The following is a 21961-nucleotide window of genomic DNA, read 5'->3' on the forward strand; positions in this document are numbered from 1 at the left end:
TTAAAAACACAAAAATAATTACAATATAATGGTGTTAAGTGCAATGATAAAGATATATATTGAGGGCATGGGAGAATGAGGAAGGCCATTTGTGAAAGGGTATAGAAAGGAAGGATGAAGAGAGATGTTAGGTTAGTCTCCTGAAAGAGGTAGTGCCTGAGCTGAGACTTAAAAGAATAAGAAAGATGAAGTGTAACAAATGGGGGTGAAAGTAATTCCAAGAGAAAAACATTGTATGAGCCAAGACTAAGAAACAGCCAAGGGAAGGAGAGAGGAATAAAAGCAGTTTCCTGTTGAAAGAGGGAAACAGCAAGGGGTACAGCAGAGACTGTGCAAGGATAAGAGCTTGTGTGACACTTTAAAGAAATTGAATTTTAACCTTTAGGCAATAGCCTTTTTTTTTTTTTTTTTTTTTTTGAGACACAGTCTCGCTCTGCCACCCACGCTGGAGTGCAGGGGTGTGATCTCGGCTCACTACAACCTCTGCCCCCTGGGTTCAAGTGACTCACCTCCCTCAGCCTCCCGAGTAGCTGGGATTACAGGTGCCTGCCACCACGTCCATCTAATTTTTGTATTTTCAGTAGAAACAGAGTTTCACCATGTTGGCCAAGCTGGTCTCAAATTCCTGACCTCAAGTGATCCACCGGCCTCGGCCTCCCAAAGTGCAGGGATTATAGGCGTAAGCTACCGCACCGGTCTGGCAACAGTCTTTTGAAGAGTTTTAAGCAAAGGAATGCCAGGATCAGAAATAATGGTTTAGATGTTGGGCAGCTGTGAGACTGAATTAAGGTGAACAAGACTGGAAGCAGGGAGGCTGTTGCCTAGGTAAGAAACATCAGGGCCTAAACTAGGGCAATAAGTGAGGTTGGAAAGGAAAGCACTAATTCAAAATTATATTTAAGAGGTATCATCAGCAGAATATAGTGCCTGACTCGTCCTGACACCACGGAAAGGAGTTTGGATTTTATTCTAGGGTGATGGGAAGACCCTGAAATGCTTTGAGCAGGGAGTGTGATTTTCTGATAGATTTTAAAGAACCTCTCAGACTGCTGTTGGAGAATATACTGTAATGGAGAACAGAGTGGATAACAGATTTTTTTTTTTTTTTAAAGGAGCATATTGCCATAGAAGAGGTTGATGGTAGCTTGAACCAGGGTGGACACAAAGGTGAGAAGCAACTGGATTGTTTGGGGTGTGCGTGTATGTGTGTTTAAGAGACAGGTTCTGGCTGTCATTCAGCCTATACTGCAGTTTCTCAAATCTCAAGTGAGCCTCCCGCGGGCCTCCCACAGCGCTGAGGTTACAGATATGAGCCACCCTATCTGGCCTCAGGTTGTATTTTTTTATTATTATTATTATTATTATACTTTAGGTTTTATGGTACATGTGCGCAATGTGCAGGTAAGTTACATATGTATACATGTGCCATGCTGGTGCACTGCTTAACTGCAAATGGTATTGCCTAATTCGTAGGGTTGAGAAAGAAAAAAGCAAGTTTAGGAAGATTACACTTGTTGAGCTCAACTGTCTTGTTTAATCAGGAGGCCAAGTTGTCCACCTAGAGTGAAAATAGCTTCAGAGGCTTGAGGACTGAAAATAGTAAAGGTCTGGAAGACAGCAGAGAAAATAAAAAGAGCTGAACAAAGGCTATTTGAAGGATTAACTGATGCCCTGCATCAGTTTCATGCCCTGCATGAAGTTTGAAACCATATGACTTTAGTGATATCAGTCTAACGTGATACGTCATTTTCCCTTCACAACACTCAACTACCCAGCTGCAGGAGTTAAGCATAGATTCTAGAATCTACAGGATTTCATTTGTAAATGGCTTGAGTTAGATGACTTTTAAATCTACATGAGTTCCAAAACTTTACTTTTAAGAATCCTAGAGTCTGTACTGCTATCACACAATTTATTTTAAATTGGTGCCTAGATATACACAACGTAAACTTACCATTTTAACTATTACACTAGTTTATTTAAATTCAGCATTCCACCCAGGGGCCTCCAATAGGTGTGCTGGGACATTAAAAACCTAGCCCTGAAGGTGGCAGCACTGGGCCTGAGGTGACTGCAGTCTCAACTTCTGTTGCCACTGGATGGAAGCAGCCTCATCTTTTCATTACAATATATAACACAAGTGTTCGTTTTCTAAGCATGCTGAAATTGAAAAAGTTTGGGAAGTACTGTTCAAAGCCACAAAATATGAGAAACCCAGTATTATGAAGAGTTCAAAATAACTGCTTCTCTGTTAAAGATGTTTTCTCAGATCTTTGGAACCTCAAAATTTATTCCATGTGGTTCTTAAAGCTTTAGAACCTATCTATGAGGATGCCCGCCATTTCCATTGTTAAAGTGGCCATATAAAATCTCATTTAAAAATCTAAGAATTTTGAATGTACCCAAAGGTTTCCATTTACATAGAAACGGGATCCACCAGGGAATGCCCATTTCCTTCATTCATAGAATATTGATTTGGTGGCAGACACTGGGCTAGTTCCTGGAGATAAAAGGGTGAACAAACCTTTTTTATTTTTTATTTTTTTAATTTTAAGACAGGGTCTCTCGCTCTGTCACCTAGGCTGGAGTACAGTGGCACAATCATAGCTCACTGCAGCCTTGAACTCCTGGGCTCAAGCGATCCTCCCACCTCAGCCTCCACAGTAACTAGAACTAAAGGCACGCACCATTGTGTCCAGCTATTTTGGTTTGATTTTTAGAATAGGAGACAAGATTTCACTATGTTGCCCAAGCTCATCTTGAACTCCTGGCCTCAAGTGATCCTCTTGCCTCAGCCACCCAAAGTCTGGCCTAAGACATGGTTTTTTATCTCAAGAAATTTACAGTCCAGCAAGGAGACAGAATTAATTAAATAACTAAAACAATAAAAACTGTAAGATGGGGAGGTTACACGGTACGGTAGGAGGATCTAGTAGAAGAGACTATTGAAATAAGATAAAAACACGATTAGTAGATAGCTAGGGCAAAGAGTGGGGGTAGGTTTGGTGGAGAACTCCAGGCAGAGACAATAGCATGCAATGGCCTAGGAGACATCAAAAGTCTAGTGAGACCAGAGGACAGAAAATGTCTGGAAATAAAGCCGAAGAGGTAGCAGAGGCAATTCAAAGGGGCTTCCTTCACAGAGTAACTGGAAGCCACTGAAAGGGTTTAAGCAGCATAGTGACATTAACAGATTTACTTTTCAAGATCACAGTAGCTACAGTATAGAGAAGTGGTCTCAAAGTAGACACAATTTAAGGTGGAGGAGGCAAGATGTATTTTTATTCTGTTTTTTCATCCTTTAAAAATGCTTTTAAAATGGATTATAATCATATTAGCTAAGAAATACTAATTATGGCTAGCTTTTGGGCACATAGTATACATCTGAATACTAAGTAGTTTACATATATTCATTTAATCTTAATACTCTGTGAGGTTGGTACTATTATTATCCTCAATTTACAGGTAGGTAAAATGGGACAGCAAGCTTAAGCAGTCAGTCCAAGGTCACTCAGTAAGGAAGTATTAGAGCAGGATTTAAACCCAGATATCTGACTTCAGAGCCTGTAACTTCATTAGATCATGTACCATTTTTCAACAGTACATGTATGTAATTTAAAATTAAATACATATATGGAGAATAGATGTTCAAATTTTTTTCTTAACACCAGTGAAAACAAAGATTTAGGAGGGGTGGTTGGTAGCATGGATGTGGAAAGGAGACTAGCAGTAGACTAGGTAAGAAATAACAGTATCTTGGATTATCTTGGAGGTAGTGATGCAGAGAAGGGGATGGATTTAGATGTTTAGTAAGTAAAATTGGACTGGGTGATGGCTTGGATATGGAAGTTAGGGATGAATAAAGTGTCAAGGATGTCTCTTTGGTTTCTGACTTGGATAAATGGATTAGATAGTGAGACACAGGCAGAGGCCATAGGAACAAGTTGGGTCATTCTGCTCAGTTTTTCTTTGGACCACAGTACAGACCACAGCACACTGCTCTTTCAATACTCTGTTAAATGACAAACTTATTACAGGTTATTTCTGTAATAAACATAAAAGCTTCACTCTGTCAATTATGTTTCCTATCTTGTGTTAAAAATTACATAGTCAAAATTTCATCCATTTTCTTTTAAAAATGTGGAGTTAAGTCTTATAAAATGGGGAAGTGAATGATAGTTGCTGTAACAAGCTAATAGAAGGTTTAGCACCCCTCTTCTGTATACTAACTTTTTCAGTTATATTTATTCATCCCTTAAGATGTGGGACAGGTGGAAAAATTACCTTTCCACTTTGTATTTATGATTTCTAAGTACTAAACTTTTAAAGCCTATTAATATTATCCCTTCCCAGGTCTTAGAATGATCACACGAAAGTACTGGGCTGGTTTAAAAGATATTTGATTCTAGTCTATTTTGTTCATTTGTAGAATTTCTAGTGGTCTAAAAACGATTCTTTTAGAAATCAGGAGACACAGGAATACCTACTATCGGTTTGAATCTCAAACGAACAGCCACAAGAAAACTGGACTTTTTTAAAAAAATTATCTAACAGCATGTTGTCCCAATAAATATAATGCTGAAGGACATTCCTTCTCGTTTCAAATTTGCCAGAAACTTCCCGTTTAACCTCAGCAAAATACAGATCGTTTTGATCTATGGCGTTACCGCCCAACCCTGTCAGGTCACATCACTAAACTGCAGATAACAGCGACAAGGCCGAAAACTATGTTAGACGGATCCGCGTCCATACCCCCCATCAGTTAATTTTAACTCTTCATTCGGTACATGTCACTCTATACATGCTTCCCTGCAAAATGCTTAAGTTAGACACACTGTACAGATAACTTTCACAGAACCCCAAGTGCTTGATGCTCCCCCGACAGAATGGCTTGAGCTTTCCCCAGCGCATCTCAGAAATGCTGTGGCGGTCGCCAGACTCTTCGGGTCGCTCCCGGCAGCTCCGAGGTAGCGCTCCCCTCCCCAACCATCGCCCTCCGGGATGGTCTGCACCGACGAGCCCGCTCCTCAGCTAGGGCGCGAAGTGCGCCGCCGCGCTGGGCAGCGGGAGGAAGGGGCGTGACGCAACTGGAACTCCCGCGTGACGTCGCGCGGGCTGCCGGGCGGGGCGGGTCCGGCCGCCTCCGAGCCCGGCCGGCAGCCCCCGGCCTTAAAGCGCGGGCTGTCCGGAGGGGTCGGCTTTCCCACTAAGGATTTGGCAGTCTAGTGAGGGAAAAGGGCGAAAGAGAAAAGCGAGCAGCCGTCCCTTCACAGCCTCAGAAAGTGCTCGCTTCCCTTCGGGGGCTTTCGCGAATCCCAAGGCAATCTTGGAGGCGGTGAGTAAAAGCAATCTCTTTACCCCACCCGGAGCTCTGGGTCGGAGCGGCTGCTTCTGGTCTGGAGCTGCGCGCTTGGCGAAGGGCTCCCGGGGTAGGAGTGGCTCTCGACTCTGGGGCTGTGTCTGAGGAAATAGGCCGGGCCCGGGCTACACTTGGTGGTGGTGGACCGGCGGGAGGACGAGCGCTAACTCAGTACTACTTCTGGGTCTCCCTCGCGGGCTGAGGAAGCGCCTTTCACCGCCAAGTCCGCCCCGCGCATGCGCCGACTGTGGCTCGCGCGCGCGCGCTTGGGAGGTTTTTTGGCCAGACCCGCACGCGGAACCGGCGCGGGCACCTGGGGAGAAGCGGATGGAGAAGGGACCTGGCTGGAAAGCCTTTGCTCCGCTGCTCTGCTCCGCCCATAAGAGGACCCCTGAAATGTCCTGTGCAGTTTGTTCAAGTCCCCTGTGTGACGAGATGTGCCTCTCGCCTTACCCGTGTGAGAATACCTGTGGTGTGGCAGCGAGTATTTTGGTGAGCACCTGCAGTGTGGTGGTTTATACTAAGGAATACACACAAATGTATTAAACAATTACAGGCCTTTGAGCCCAGAATGCAACTTGGGAGGTAAGACGTGACGTTCTGAGAGATTGAAAAATGTACATTGTCGTCGTGCCTCGAATAACGGTTCATTGCAGAGAGAGATGCTAACAAAAAGTGCTGGGCAGGCGGGGTAGGTGGAAAGGGTTTTGCGAGCCAGAATTTGCAAGTTGAATGTTTTGTTTTTAAAGCACTGTACATCACTTACTTGAAGATGGATACGTAAAGGATGCTTATTTTACACTCTTGGCTTTAAACGAATATGTTAATACTTTTTCGATCATTAAAGTAATTAAACCTTCATTTTAAACTGTTGACTTAATAGGAATCGTTTATGTCTTCCTTTCTTTTTCTTTTTGCTGCAGAGAGGTATTTTTTCTTTCTTTTTTTTTTTTATACTTTAAGTTCTAGGGTACATGTGCACAACGTGCAGGTTTGTTACATATGTATACATGTGCCATGTTGGTGTGCTGCACCCATTAACTCGTCATTTACATTAGGTGTATCTCCTAATCCTATCCCTCCCCCCACCCCACGGCAGGCCCCGGTGTGTGATGTTCCCCTTCCTGTGTCCAAGTGTTCTCATTGTTCAGTTCCCACCTATGATTGAGAACATGCGGGCTACAGAGAGGTATTTTACAGTTATTGGTCTCATGACTTGATTTCCATTCCTGACATAGCCATGCCCCAGCTGTGTGACCTTGGACATTTACTGCCTTACGCCTCTTCCCCCAACTCTAAAATGAAATTATAGTAGCTGTCTTACAGAGTTTTTCTGAAGGTTAGGTAGAATATAAATATTCTATCATATATAATTACATATTAAATAGATAAATACAAATATTAATATTATACAATTTCTGGTATGTGGGAAACGGTGACTTTTATTCACAATTATATATAGGCCCATTTGTTTATCTGTTAGAGTTAAAAATAGAATGAAAACTTCTTTGGAAACAAAACTAATGCAGTGCACCTAATTCTTTTAAAAACTTTTTTACAGAAATAAATGTACACAAGAGAAATACTGGAATTATGAACCCCATTGTATACCCATCCACCCAGCTTCAGAAATTGTTGAAGTTCAGCCCTTGTTTCATCTCTTCACCCAACATCCATTTTTGTTTGTTTTAGCTGGATTTTTTTTTTTTTCAAGCAAATCGCAGAGTATATCCCTTTACCTGTAAATACCTCAGTAAATATCCCTTTAACAGATAAGGCCTTTCTAAAAAAAACCAAACAAAACCGCATCATTATCATACCCAAGAAAATTAATAATTCCCTGATATCTAAAATCCAGCTCATATTTAGTTTCTGCTGATTATTTTTAAAAGTCTAATCACAATTTTTGCAAAGCTTGATAGTTTATTTTTGTAGCTCTTTACTGTTCACCAAGTGGTTTCACATATACTCTTGCTCCGTTCAGAATTACTCTTTCAGCCCCTTTGTCAGAGACCTCAAGAAATGGTTAGCAGGAAACAATCAGTTTGCGCACTTGTTAGAAATGATACTACTTTGGCTAAGGAGCCAAATGTGAGGTTTAGTAGACTTGCTGATCACTGTACTTTTTAAGTTGTAGCTAATTAATGGTTTCATTTTAAGAACACATATTAAAATATTTACTAATCCATTCAAACTTCTTAACCTGTTGGTTTCTTCAAGGACTACGTAATAAACTTAATCATTCACCTTTATTCTAAGAGAGGCATGCAGTAACATTACCCTAATTGTCTTATAACTCTAAGATGTTTCTGTATTCCTAGATCTTTGCTGTATTTGAATCTAACTGACTTCTCTTGTTTTTGGAAAGTTACACAGATCCTCATCTGTGTAAATACATCAGTCAACTGTCTGTTTTATAAAATATATATAGATATGTGTATATATGTGGATGCTTGTTAAGTCAAGACTATCTTAGAATATTTTTCAGTTTTGGGCTCAGTATGTTGCACCAATTCAAAAGTTAAAAAAACAACTTTTTTTTTTTTTAATTGAGACAGGGTCTCTGTCACTCAGGCTGGAATGCAGTGGCACGATCTCCGCTCACTGCAAATTCCGCCTCCCAGTTTCAGGCAATTCTCCTGCCTCAACCTCCTGAGTAGCTGGGACCACAGGCACACACTACCACACCTGGCTAATTTTTGTATTTTTAGTAAAGACGGGGTTTCACCATGGTGGCCAGGCTGATCTCAAACTCCTGGCCTCAAGTGATCCGCCCACCTCAGCCTCCCAAAGTGCTGGGATTACAGGCAAGAGCCATCTCCCCCAGCCAAAACAATAAATTAGTTTATAGTGGTAAATTAATACTGACCATAAATGATAAAAACCCTTCAATATCTGAATCCTTTCTGTTTAACATAATTGAGATAATTTCTTCCTCTAAGACAAATAAGAAAATTTGCCTGAAAATTTACCTTATATAGCCAAATAACTGAAATCGGAACTTTTCTCACCATTATCATCTTTCCTTATTCTTTCCTTCCCCTCACAAATTCTAAAAATGATTGATTATAGGTAAATAAGGAAATGGTAAATGAGGATATCTGGGCTTGTGTTTCATCCTAATTTCAAAGTACATAAAGATAAATGCAAAGTTCATATATGTTGCAATCTGTCATTTCAGGTATTTGACCTGTCCAAAGACGACTTGATACCTCTATAATGTAACAGAAAAGGTCAGAAAATATTAAGCAAGTAGAAGTTTGGAGCATATTAAGCAAGATGAACATCTCGGGAAGCAGTTGTGGAAGCCCTAACTCTGCAGATATATCTAGTGACTTTAAGGACCTTTGGACAAAACTAAAAGAGTGTCATGATAGAGAAGTACAAGGTAAAATCTTTTCTTAAATACTTATAGCAGTATTTTGAGACTGTAATGGCTTTGTATACCTTTGTATGACAGTCCTGTTTATTTTTTCTATTTCAGCTTTTAGGTTCGGGGGGTACATGTGCAGATTTGGTACATGGGTAGATTCCATGTTGCTGGGGTTTGGTGTACAAATGATTTCATCATCCAGGTAGTGAGCATGGTACCCCATATGTAGTTTTTCGATCCCCACCCTCTTCCCACCCCCTGACCCTCTACCGTCATGTAGGTCCCAGTACCTGTTATTCCCCTCTGTGTCCATGTGTACTAAATGTTTAGCTCCCACTTACAAATGGGAACATGCAGTATTTCTGTTCTCTGCTCAGGGTAATGGCTTCATCTGCATCCATGTTGCTGCAAAGAAAATAAGTTTGTTCTTTTTTATGGCTACATTGTATTCCATGATGTATATATACTTTTTTTAAAATCAGTCCACTGTTGAATTTTGTACATTTAATGGCCATCTTTAAGTTCAAAGATATCTTTTTTTTTTTTTTTTTTTTTTTTTTTTGAGACAAGGTCTCACTGTGTCACCAGGCTGGGGTGTAGTGGTGTGATCACGGCTCACTGCAGCTTCAACCTCCCATTTTCAAGTGAGCCTCCCTCCTGTAGTTGGGACCATAGGCACACGCTGCCATGCCTGGCTAATTTTTTATTTTTTGTAAAGTCAGGGTCTCACTATGTTGCCCAGGCTGGTCTTGAACTTCTGGCCTCAAGTGATCCTTCTGTCTCTGCCTCCCAAAGTGGTGGGATTACAGATGTGAGCCACTGTACCGGGCCCAAAGATCTCATTATTTATTTATGTATGTATTTATTTATATATTCATGTATTTATTTATTTACTAATTTATTTTCAGAGAGGGTCTCACTCCGTTACCCAGGCTGGAGTGCAGTGGTATGGTCACAGCTCACTGCAGCCTTGACCTCCCAGGCTCAGGTGTTCCTCCCACCTTAGCCTCCTGGGTACCTGGGACTACAGGTGTGCACCACCACGCCCAGCTAATTTTATGTATTTTTTGTAGAGACACAGTTTTGCCTTGTTGCCCAGGCTGGTCTTGAACTTCTGGGCTCAAGCAGTCCACTGGCCTCAGCCTCCCAAAGTGCTAGGATTACAGGTGTCAGCTACTGTGCCCAGCTGATCTTTTTTTCTTTTTCTTTTTGAGACAGGGTCTTGCTTTGTCACCCATGCTGGAGTGCAGTGGTGCAAACATGACTCGCTATAGTGTAAAACTCTCGGGCCCAAGTGATTCTCCCACCTCATCCTCCCAAGCAGTTGGGACTACAGGCGCACACACCACGCCCAGCTAGTTTGTTTTTGTTTTTGTTTTTTTTTAAACATCCTTCACCTTAGAACACCTGGCTAGTTTTTGTATTTTTTGTGGAGTCAGGGTTTCGCTATGTTGCCCAGGCTGGTCTCAAACTCCTGAGCTCAGGTGATCTCCCGCCTTGACCTCCCAAAGTGCTAGGATTACAGGCGTGAGCTGCGCCCAGCCAGATCTCATTTTTAGAGGACATTTACAATTGTAGTTTTTGTGATTCATTTTTATGGTGAAATTGGTGCTTTTTAACCACAGAACATAGTTTGTATACGACTTGCTGTTATTTACTTGTGGTAATATGTATGAGATAGTGGAAAATGTATAGAATTTGTTGACTTAAGACCTGGATTTGAATTTTGATTTCATTTACCAACTTGCTCTGTGATCTTAGCCTAATTACCTAACCTTTAAACTTAATTTTCTTCTATAAAATTCTTTGCAGGATATAGACATTAAAATACTACATAAGTCATTTGACAAACCCATAGCACTGAAATACAAAAGTGAATGGCCACTTACCTTCAGACAGCCTGCAGTCTTAATAGAGTCGTGTAAACAGATAATTACAATACGGTGAAATAACAGTTAAAAGGTTTTTATGAAGTGCAAGGAGTTTATAGAGGATTAAGCAATTGTGATTGAGATGAGTAAATATTATTTGTGTTGAAAGATACACCATATGAAGCTAAGCCCAAGGTTTTGATATTAAATTTTAATATACTTTAATTCTGTAACTTTCCCTATGTATGAGAAATGCTTCATATTACATTTGTTTCTTGATTACCTATTATAAGTTTAATACTGCAGTGCTTTATAGCTGTATTACACTGGAGTACTATTAAAACATAATCAACCTGAATCTAAAGTGTAGTATGTGGGTCTGTATTAGAACTTTCTTATGGTAGGCTGGGCGCGGTGGCTCACGCCTGTAATCCCAGCACTTTGGGAGGCTAAGGTGGGCGGATCACCTGAGGTCAGGAGTTTGAGACCAGCCTGACCAACATAGAGAAACCCCATCTCTACTAAAAATACAAAATTAGCAGGGTGTGGTGGTGTGCACCTGTAATCCCAGCTACTCAGGAAGGCTGAGGCAGGAGAATTGCTTGAACCCAGGAGAATCGCTTGAACCCAGGAGGCGGAGGTTGCAGTGAGCCGAGATTGCGCTATTGCACTCCAGCCTGGGCAACAAGAGCGAAACTCTGTCTCAAAAAAAAAAAAAAAAAAAGAACTTTCCCATGGTAAGTTTAGTTTCTTGCAAAACTTCTGGTGATACCCTTATTAATTAATGAGTTTTGAAATATGAACAACCCCAAAAGTATTCTTTCAAGCCCCAGTGTTCATGGAGACACAAAGAAATGTTCAAGAAATGTTTTTTGGGCACTTACTATGTGCCAGACCTTGTGAATAAGAATAAATCCTATATAGTGCTAGCTTTAAGGGAATTTGTAGTCTAGAATTTTAATGCAGTATACTATGTTATTTGAAAACATGAAGGAAGAACTGAGGGTGTGTGTGGTTGCATGGGGAAGTGGGTTTGTGCATGGTTTATGTCAGACCAGGCTTGATAACTGATTAAATCTAATTAGCCAGGCAAGGAAGATGGTGAAAGGGGAGGAAATTTTCTGAGTAGAGAGAATAGCACATGCAAAAGTTTGCAGATAAGAGCTTGATTTTATTCAAGGAATTATGGATGGTTAGGTTTAGTTCTAAGAGGAAATGGAATGGGAGATCGGAGTTTTGGGGGAGGTGGATAGGATATGATGCTAGAAATGTACATAGATCCAAATTATGTAAAATAGTATGTGCTATGCGGAAGAGATTGTCATCTTGCCTTGACTTTAGGACAGATTTCTCTATTTCTGCAAAAAATGTTGGGATTTTGGGATTTGGGATTTTGATAGATAATGCATTGAATCTGTAGATTGCTTTGTATAATATTGACATCTTAACAATATTGTTTTGTAGTCCATGAACATGGGATACCTTTCTATTAGTGTCTTCTATATTTCTTTCTTTTTTTTTTTTTTTTTGAGACAGAGTCTCACTCTGTCGCCAAGGCTGGAGTGCAGTGGTGTGATCTCGGCTCACTGCAAGCTCCACCTCCTGGATTCATGCCATTCTCCTGCCTCAGCCTCCTGAGTAGCTGGGACTACAAGCACCCGCCACCACGCCCAGCTAATTTTTTGTATTTTTAGTAGAGACAGGGTTTCACTGTGTTAGCCAGGATGGTCTCGATCTCTTGACCTCGTGATCCGCCCGCCTTGGCCTCCCAAAGTGCTGGGATTACAGGCGTGAGCCACCGCGCCCGGCCTGTATTTCTTTTTAAGATTTTTTAATTTTTAATTACTAATTTTTAGAGATGAGGTCTTGCCTCGTTGCCCAGGCTTGAGTGCAATGGCACAATCATGGTTCACCATAGCCTCAAATTCCAGGGTGCAGGCAATCCTTCCACTTCCACCTTCAGAGTAGCTAGGACTACAGGCATGCACCACCGCACCTGGCTAATTTATTTTTTTATAGAGACAGTGATCTCACTTCGTTGCCCAGGCTAGTCTCAACTCCTGGGCTCAAGCAGTCCTCTGACCTCCTTGGCCTCCGAAAGTGCTAGGATTACAGGTGTGAGCCACCACACCTGGTCATTCTATAATTTCTTTCAGCAACATTTTCTGACTGTCACTGTACAAGTTTTTTGTCTCCTTGGTGAAATGTATTCTTAAGTATTTTATTCTTTTGATGCTACTGTAAATAGAATTGTTTTCTTAATTTGCTTTTCAGATTGTTCATTGTTAGTGTATAGAAATACAACTGGTTTTTGTGAGTTGATTTTATATTCTGCAACTTTTTTGAAACCCTTGATTTCTATTTTTGTTTTTTATGTTTTGAAACAGAGTCTCACTCTGTCACCCAGGTTGGAGTGCAATGGCATGATCGCAGCTCACTGCAACCTCTGCCTCCCAGGTTGAAGCAGTTCTCCTGGCTCAGCCCCCCAAGTAGCTGGGACTACAGGCATGCACCACCACTCTTGGCTAATTTTTGTATTTTTAGTAGAGATGAGGTTTCACCATGTTGGCCAGGCTGGTCTTGAATTCCTGACCTCAAGCAAGCCGCCCATCTCAGCCTCCCAAAGTGCTAGGATTACAGGCAGGAGCCACTGTGCCTGGCTATTTATAGGCTATTAATTTAATAGAAATAAAATATTTGACAGATTTCTTCTTCCTATTCTTTGGTGTTACAGGATCTTCATGAAATCCCTATTTTACAGTGAGGAAGCATCAAGAAACAAATGGTATACTCTTTAATAGGAACAATATGCCATATTTATCAAATTATAGAATATATAAAGCTTGCAAATATTATGTAGTAGATAATTCTTTTAAAGTGTACTCTCATGGTTATGTTCTAATCACATTCCCACAAAAGTTTCTATACTCTGAATAACTTTAAGGGAGCAATACAGTAATTGTTGTTGTATATGATAAAGTCCAAAAGTCCATGTGTTTTATGAATGTTAGGTATTGGATATATGAGCTCATAAGAGAAGGTAATCTTTGGTACATTATATTGATCATGCCACTTTCCCAATTTCAAATAACTTATGGATTCTTAAAGGTATTAAATGAATAAGTACTATTTTTTAAGTAGATATGTCATTTTAAAACATTTTGGTTTGGGCCATGCCTTCGTCAATATGTTCCACATAGCTCCATATAAAATTAGAGTCTCTGTGTGATAACATCAAAGACATGCCTGAAGGGAACTTAATGTTTTTAAGGAGGTGGGGAATCCATTTGTAGAAACCAGTGTAAGAAGCTGTTTGAAAGACATCAAACATGGACTTGTCTGGACTTTGCAGGTTTTAAGGTATATATAGGAATCAAAATTGACTCATGACTTTTAAAGCTTCATGTCAGTAAAAAATAAAAGAGAAATGTTGGGAATGGTAATATTTGAGATATATAGTTTTTACTTAGCTACAGAAATGTACCCATAGGAACTTGCTTGCATCTGAATGCTCTGCTACATGTGTTTAGAATTTTTTTTGCCTCTTTTCCCAAAACATAATAAAATGATAGCAAAATATGACAGTATGTGCACTGATCACAACAATACAATAAACTGCATCCATGTCTTTTAAAACTAGGCAAGAATAGACAAAATGCTCTAATTTCTATTGGAGACTAGCAATATGCAAACCAGACCATTTTTGTTGAAAAATTCTGGAGACATTTATGACCGAGTTTTTATATCCTTCGAGATGATTGTATCCTTTCATGATTGTATCATTTCATGATATGTTCCTTTTGTGATAAATGCTGCCAGTATCAGTTTCACAGATTGTTACTGATAATATACAGTGTTTATGCTGTAAATTCGGAACTCACAGAATTTAATGGAAACTTCAGAATTCTTTAAATTTCAAAAGTCTTAAAGCATATTTATTTGGGTACAAAATTTTATTGCCTTTAAAAATCTTTTTCAGTATCAAGTTTATTATCAAAAGCACAAGTAATAAAATAGAATTTAAAATATTTATTTTCAGTATACCACTATTTTAATAAATGATCTTTTGCGTATGCCAGCGTCTGCTATTAACATCTAGCTAATATATTTTCTGTGTCTAGTAAATATGGTAATCAGTTTCAGAGAAAACTAGGCAGGTTTTGTGAGGCAAAGTTGAAACACCTTGAAGAAATGGGAAAGTTTGGGGGCTCTAATAGGACAGGATAAATATTTCTTGATTCATTTTTTAATTGCTCCATTTATTTTCTATACATAGAATCAAAAATTCTAAAAAGAGAACATTACCTTAAGACTACACAAATTAACAGTGAAAGGAATTGTCCCACTCATTATTAAGAATGCTGTCAGGCTGGGCGCGGTGGCACACCCTTGGGAGGCCAAGGCAGGAGGATTACTTGAGTCCGGGAGTCTGAGACCAGCCTGGACAACAAAGCAAGACCCTGTCTCTACAAAAAAAATTTTTTTAATTAGATAGTCATGGTGGTGTGTGCCTGTGGTCCCAGCTACTTGAGAGGTTGAGGCAGGAGGATCGCTTGGGCCTGGGAAGTCAAGGCTACAGTGAGCCGTGATTGCACCACCACACCCCAGCCTGGGTGACAGAAATCCTGTCTCAAAAATAATAATAATATTATTATTATTATCAGTAACTCTCACACCTTTTATTTTTTATTTGCATTCACATCTGTAAATAATAAAATCCACAAAAATTAATTTACCCATTTTGAGATAATTAAATCTTAAGCAAAGTGAGCGCAAAGTATGGCTTTGGAATTTAAATAATTTGTTAGGCAATTATAGAAATGCTAGCAGTAGTAGTTTTGGTTGAAGTTTAATTACTTCATTTGTATATAAAGCCCCCACTGTTTGTCAAGAAAGTGATGTTAGGGGTATTATTTATAATTCAGAACCATAAATAACTTGTTTAAAATGACAGTACATACATTTTATATATATACATGGTTTGGTCTGGGTAGAGAACTAAAATAAGAACATAGCAGTGATTTTTGTTAATGCATAAGGAATTCTTGCCTCATTTCTGAACTCTTAAATTTGCTTTGTGTATTACAATATACAGACCCTTGATTGTTTCATTTCCTCCAAAATTTATGTGTGAGTGTGTGTAGGGTTAATTGTAGCACAGTGCTTGGTCTTGTGAACACTGTTTCCTCAATAGGTATCTTAGGTTGCCAGTGTTACAATCCCAGATACTTTGTTCAACAGATTACCTGTTCATACAGGAGCTACATTGTTGTATAGCCTCATTCCTTCCGATGGGTGTGGAGCAGGATTAAAGTACACTTTATAGGGGTTCTAATTGTAGATTCCTAATTGACTTGGTGAATAGCAAATGCTAAAATTTAAACACACATACACATACACATATAAACCTGTTTCAGGGTGATCTACATGACAGAACAAATGCCTCACAGGTGTTGAATGCTTACCAGATAAAAGAGTAGTTCTTCCCCTGTTTCCCAAGGATTTTCTTTTGAAGTTTATATGGATTTTCTATCTCATTGTTTCTTTTCTTAAAATGGTTTGTGGCAAGAATCCATTTCATCTTTGGCTGCACTTTTCACTTCTAAAGGCAGAACTGATTGTTAGAAGTCAGCCAAAATTAAAAACAAATAAAAAAAATCTGTCAAGTAAAATTTCACACATTTTTGAGAAGGGAAAAAATGTGCATGGATGCACCACAGATTTTGGTTTTTTAAACAACTCACTTATTGAAGGATGTTTGGGTTGTTTCTAATGTTTGGCTAAGACTGCTGTGAACATTCAATGCAGGTTTATCTGTAACATTTTTTTCACCATCTTATTTATAACATTTTATTTATTCAAATTATAGAGCATAGAATGGAAGATAAAATGTGTCATATCAGTTGGACATTTTCTAAAGGTGAAATTTGAGACATAAGGAAAAAATGTAACATCCAAAAAATTCTCCAGGGCCTTTATTTTTCCACAATATATGGATTTCCTGGCAGTAGTAAATCATTACTATAAAGGGCAATAAGAAGAGATGACTTCTTCTTTAGTGTCTATGTGACCATGGTTGGGAAATGTATAGGTTTGTTTTTAAAATTTGTATTTGTCTAAATTATGTTGTCCAAAAGATTCTATCAAGTTTAACAAATAAAGAAAAATTATGTTCTTAGGAATGATAAATATATTAATGTTTCTATACACATATATGAAAAACTTTTCTGATTTATAACTTGATAGAATCTGTGAACTACCAAAGGCACATAGTAAATATTCTTGGATTCTTCGGGAATCAGTCAACTAATAACTATTTATCGGTAACTAACTGCCACCAAATAAAAATTCTTGAGTAGATCTATAATTGGGTAAATTGTAGAATAGTAAAAGCACTGATTGAGAAATTAAAGAGTAAATATTGAGGACTTTTTTCCCCTTTATGTTAATCACATTGCAGAAAATGGGGAGCATAGAGAAAATAGAGGGCAAAGCAATATTCAACTAGAAAAAATTTTCTAGTTTTTTACTATTTTAATACTTGATTAAATAACTTCATTTTATTTTGTTTTATGTTATGTTATGTTATGTTATTGTACTTTTTGAGATGGAGTTTCTCTCTTGTTGCCCACGCTGGAGTGCAATGGCGGGATCTCAGCTCACCGCAGCCTCCGCCTCCCGAGTTCAAGCGATTCTCCTCAGCCTCCCGAGTAGCTAGGGTTACAAGCATGTGCCACCACACCTGGCTAATTTTGTCTTTTTAGTAGAGATGGGGTTTCTCCATGTTGATCGGGCTGGTCTCAGAACTCTTGACCTCGATCTGCCCACCTTGGCCTCCCAAAGTGCTGGTATTACAGGCATGAGTCACCGCGCCCAGCCGATTAAATAACATTTTTAAATCAATATTGGGTATTATAATTTTTAAAGTTTTGCTAATTGTTTTGGTTTGACTTATATTTAGTTGCTAATGATGTATGTATTTTCATATTTGTTCAGTGACTTTTTTCTTTTGTTAATTACTGTTCATGAAAATTAGAAATGTCACCCTGTTTTGTCCATATCCTTCCTTGCAGTTTCAGTGCCTGTCAGTCTGCTTTCTTCTCAGTAACTACCTGAGTCCATAGGCAGTGGTCTTCTCTTATGTTTTGTGTCAGACTTAATTAAAATTAAAAATTCATGTAATAGATATCTTGAGATAAAACATTCATGCCTTTTGTTAGGTACTTTTCCATAAGGAATTTTGCTCCTAGTCCAGGACTTCCTACCACAGTCTAGTTTAATCCCAGAAGATTTGTGCCTACGTAAACACCATTGCTGTTAGCAAATACACAGGCTATGTCAGAACATAGACCTTCATTTATAGTGAACTTCTAATTATACGCTTGCCCTGCTATTAGAAAGGAAATAACTTACTTTAGATGGGGAAAATGTTATTCCATTTGACTGTCATATGATAGACTAAAAGCAATACATTGCAGATATGCTTTTGTGACTGGAGGGTACAAGTAAGGGGCATATACTGTAAACTAATGAGACCTGGTTTATTATTTAGAGGCCAGACTGATGTGACTTAATAGTGGAGCATTTGACTCATAAAGGAACTGTTGTAGAAGTAATACCTTTTCCTTTTACTTTTCAGGTTTACAAGTAAAAGTAACCAAGCTAAAACAGGAACGAATCTTGTAAGTATCAGTATGTAATACTCGTGTGTTATTTATAGAGTAGTTGATACTGATGTCCAATTTGACCTTAATGTCTTATTTATAAAAAAATTAGCCCTACTTAGTATGGGCCTTGGATAGTCAGCAGCAATTTTTTTTTTCAAATTCTAAAGTAAAAAGAATAATTTTGCAATTTTAAGTATAGCCTTAGTTAATTATGTATGTTTATATTGTAATACAACTTACATATGTAATCTTTTCCCATAAAGTATTAAAATGACAATTGATCTGTAGTCTCATTTTGATTTGTCAGCGGAGTTCTTTGTTGAGTCATAATTAACACGTGGAATTCAACATGCGACAAGACGGGGAGCAGAATAATTCTGGGATTTCTAAACTCATATGAATGGAAACTAAATGGTATTTTAAGACTCCTTTTAGGTAGTTTGAAATTACTTGAAGATTCTCTGAATTGTTTTGCTTATGAAGTTCTAAATCAGATCTGATTTTTTAAGTTCAGGAACATATTTTACTCATGATTCTCTGGAGCTTCCACATTCAGGAATCTGAAACAGATGGCAGAGTAGCTTTATAACACTTACTATGAAAATTCTCTTTAGCTGCTGAGAAATTTAGAAATTCTGGAATATAGACTACTCACCTTCAGATAAACTGTTGTTTCCTTTTAAAATTTTTTTAATTAAGAAATTTAAAGAATTGTAAAGACAAAAAAAATTTTCCAGTTGTGCGGCACTGTTTTCATACTCTTGATTCCTTATCACGAAGTTTCTTTGTAGAGAGTATAACTCGAACATAATGTTTTGTCCATTTTATTCATAATAGTTCCTATCCCTCCCTATAGATCCCCCCACCCCAGCCCACATATATGACATTTGATTTAAAAGTAATGAAAAAATTGTTGAATGTGCTGCATAGGTATGTAAAAGAGACAGGAAGGTTTGTTATCTATTTTATTACAGTTAACATTTTCAAATACAAGATTTACCCAGCTTCCTATGCCAGTTATATTTAAAATGTTCAGTTACCTTAGAAAGACAGAAGGCCACCAATTAGGAAAATGATACTGAGTTTTTAGTAAAATACTGCTATTGGCATTGAGCTTGCTTTAGAAATGAAGTTAGTGATTGGTTGTAGTAATAACTCTTCCTTTGGATGAGGTCCAGGGTAGACCTGTCTTTAATATATTAGACACTTCCCTGTTTTTGAAATTACATGACTCTTTTGGCGCTGTCTGGAATTCATCAATTTGCTTTCTTAAAGACCTTGTTAAATTATTTCTGCAATTAGTAAATGCTCTTTATGTTATCACTTTCTTGACCTGAATATTTTATTAAGTAATTGAAGTTAGTTTTAACTTTAACTTAGGTTATTCATCTACATAATAGTTTAGCTTTAAGACAAATACTGTCATGCTCTGCGTTATTCTAAATAGAACAGTAATGGAATAGATGAATATGGGAAAATCAGATAACTCACTACTATTACAGAGTTCTGTTCATCATTTAAGAAAAAACCCTTTGCTATTAACTTTTCATTCCTTAAGAGTGAAAATGTATGTGTGTAAATCTTCAATGTGTGTGTAAATCTTCAATTTAATATTTACTGTATTTTATGATACAGATTATTTAAGTTAAATGTGTGTGTAAATCTTCAATGTAATATTTACTGTATTTTATGATACAGATTATTTAAGTTAAATATTAAATTTGAATAGATGTTGGCAGTCTGTTTTAGAACATGATTAATCACACCTTCAGGCTTAGACAAGTTATCTGGTTATATTTGCTGAATAGGATCAGTGAAAACCTGGTGTTCCTTCTGAATTAAATATATTTTCTAGAAGTATTAGGAAATATTTTATTTATTTATTTATTTATTTTTGTTAAATGAGAAATGGCCAGGTTAACAAGCTTTAATGATATATTACTGTCTGTTATTTTCAAGTTCTCAGATGTCCCTACATGCTACCATAACTATATTTGTTGTATAGCCAGAAGATGTTGCTCTTACATGTATTGGTTTTTCAATTAATATAAACTGTTCAACAAATATTTAAGAAATTCCCTCTGTATTTGATACCTGACATTTTGACTTAGTTGTTTTACTCATCTATTTTGGTGCCAGTGACACTATATTCTAGCCACTTTGACACAATCATTTTGACAACTACTTTTTATGACAGACTGATTTGCCACTCTTAATTGATTTGATATTTTAGACCCTTCAACGGACTGGGAGAAGGTGTTTGAATCACAGTATTATTTTTTCAGCTTCAAGACTATACAGAAAATCCTAATCAAATTTCTAATGGGTTTTCTTAGAATTAAAATATGTGAATACTTTATATAATAAGGTGATTTTTAAAAATAATGATAGGGGGTAAAATATGACAACTTTGGAAGGTAATCAGGTTTAAGTAGAAGAAAATTCTGGTTGTCTTTGTTAGTTTTTTTTCTCACTATAAAGTCACAATGGTAAACACTTAACATAAAGCCTACTGTGTGCCACACTGTTCCGTATCCAGTACATACATTAATACTTATTTCTCAGACCTTTTGGAGTAGATATTAATGTATCCACACTTTGTGAGGCACAGAGAGTTTAGGTTAATTGTATCAGGTCACACAGCTGGTAAATGAAGAGCTGGACTCAAACCCATTTTGCATCTGGGCATAGGGTTCCCGTTCTTCCACTTCACTGTAAGCTCTGACTTAAAAGCAAGACCAGGTAAAAATTTTAAACAACACAAATTAGTAAAATAGAAAGTATGAGTTCCCCATAATTGAAAGAGATGATGTGAGTAGAGAAATATTATTTACATTAATAAATATATGCAAAATAAAATAATGTACATTTTGATAGCTATTTTGACAAAGTTGAGTCAATAGTGGCGTGATACCTTTATAGTATATAAGAGCTCTGCAGAGAAAATTCTGGTATAATTTGAACTGTGATTTACGAGATATTCCAACCTGACCTTTTCAGTTGTTTTGTTTTGGTACAAGAAATTCGTTATATAAACACAGTGGAGCTCTTAGAATTATCCTCTTAAGAGTATTTGTATCTGAAAAACTTATTTATTTTTTGACCTTTAGAGATGCACAAAGACTAGAAGAATTCTTCACCAAAAATCAACAGCTGAGGGAACAGCAGAAAGTCCTTCATGAAACCATTAAAGTTTTAGAAGATCGGTGAGTCTGGCACTTAGGTCTTGAGTAAGAAGTGATTTCCTCCATAATAAGGAGTACATTGACTTTCATTTGTAATTAGTTTTGGGATTGAAAGTGATCTTTCCCACAGCCTTCTCTCACCTTTGAATGAATACTTTATGAAAATAAGGATCTATTCTTAAAGATTTTCATTCTGAGATCACATCAGTTTACCCTTTAAATGATATCTTTATCTGGTGTTTGATGTAGTGGAAGCTCAGGGGTAGCAATGTTCTAATTCATTTAATGCTTTAATTCCAGTTTTACTTCTAAGTAGGTGGAAACTGCTTCACAATTCTGTTTCTGTCGTCTTTTCTTGCTCTTGCTGTTCTCTTTGCTTCTTTGGAAATTTCCTCACTTTGAGGGAGTCTAGGGATCTTCTTTCTGAGTATTCCTGAGATAATATTATCACTTACTTCCATACACAGACTTCTTTCTTTCCCATTCCTATGAGGTTAACACTGAGG

At 37.8% G+C, this 21961-nt stretch overlaps 1 protein-coding gene and 1 long non-coding RNA gene across 8 annotated transcripts in view; one reads left to right on the plus strand and one right to left on the minus strand.

Moving 5' to 3' along the window:
* The window catches only part of LOC134738433 (uncharacterized), a 211704-nt gene extending 206096 nt beyond the window's left edge, over window positions 1-5608 (minus strand). For both annotated transcript variants that reach the window (XR_010124154.1, XR_010124153.1), the window contains exon 1: window positions 5359-5608. This is a non-coding gene — a long non-coding RNA (uncharacterized LOC134738433). The remainder of the gene's footprint in view (window positions 1-5358) is intronic.
* RBBP8 (RB binding protein 8, endonuclease) overlaps window positions 5079-21961 on the plus strand; it is a 91908-nt gene continuing 75025 nt past the window's right edge. For 2 of the 6 annotated variants that reach the window (XM_054461021.2, XM_063653494.1), the window contains exons 1-4: window positions 5585-5944; window positions 8541-8747; window positions 18243-18285; window positions 21381-21476. In XM_054461021.2, coding sequence (XP_054316996.2) covers window positions 8639-8747; window positions 18243-18285; window positions 21381-21476 — 248 coding nt within the window. In that variant the 5' untranslated portion in view covers window positions 5585-5944; window positions 8541-8638. Of the gene's footprint in view, window positions 5336-5584; window positions 5945-8540; window positions 8748-18242; window positions 18286-21380; window positions 21477-21961 lie in introns of those variants that run through there. The other 4 variants (XM_054461020.2, XM_054461025.2, XM_054461019.2 and 1 more) reach the window with 3 other exon arrangements.

The sequence above is a fragment of the Pongo pygmaeus genome, chromosome 17 (genome assembly GCF_028885625.2).
Source record: "Pongo pygmaeus isolate AG05252 chromosome 17, NHGRI_mPonPyg2-v2.0_pri, whole genome shotgun sequence".
NCBI lineage: Eukaryota > Metazoa > Chordata > Mammalia > Primates > Hominidae > Pongo > Pongo pygmaeus.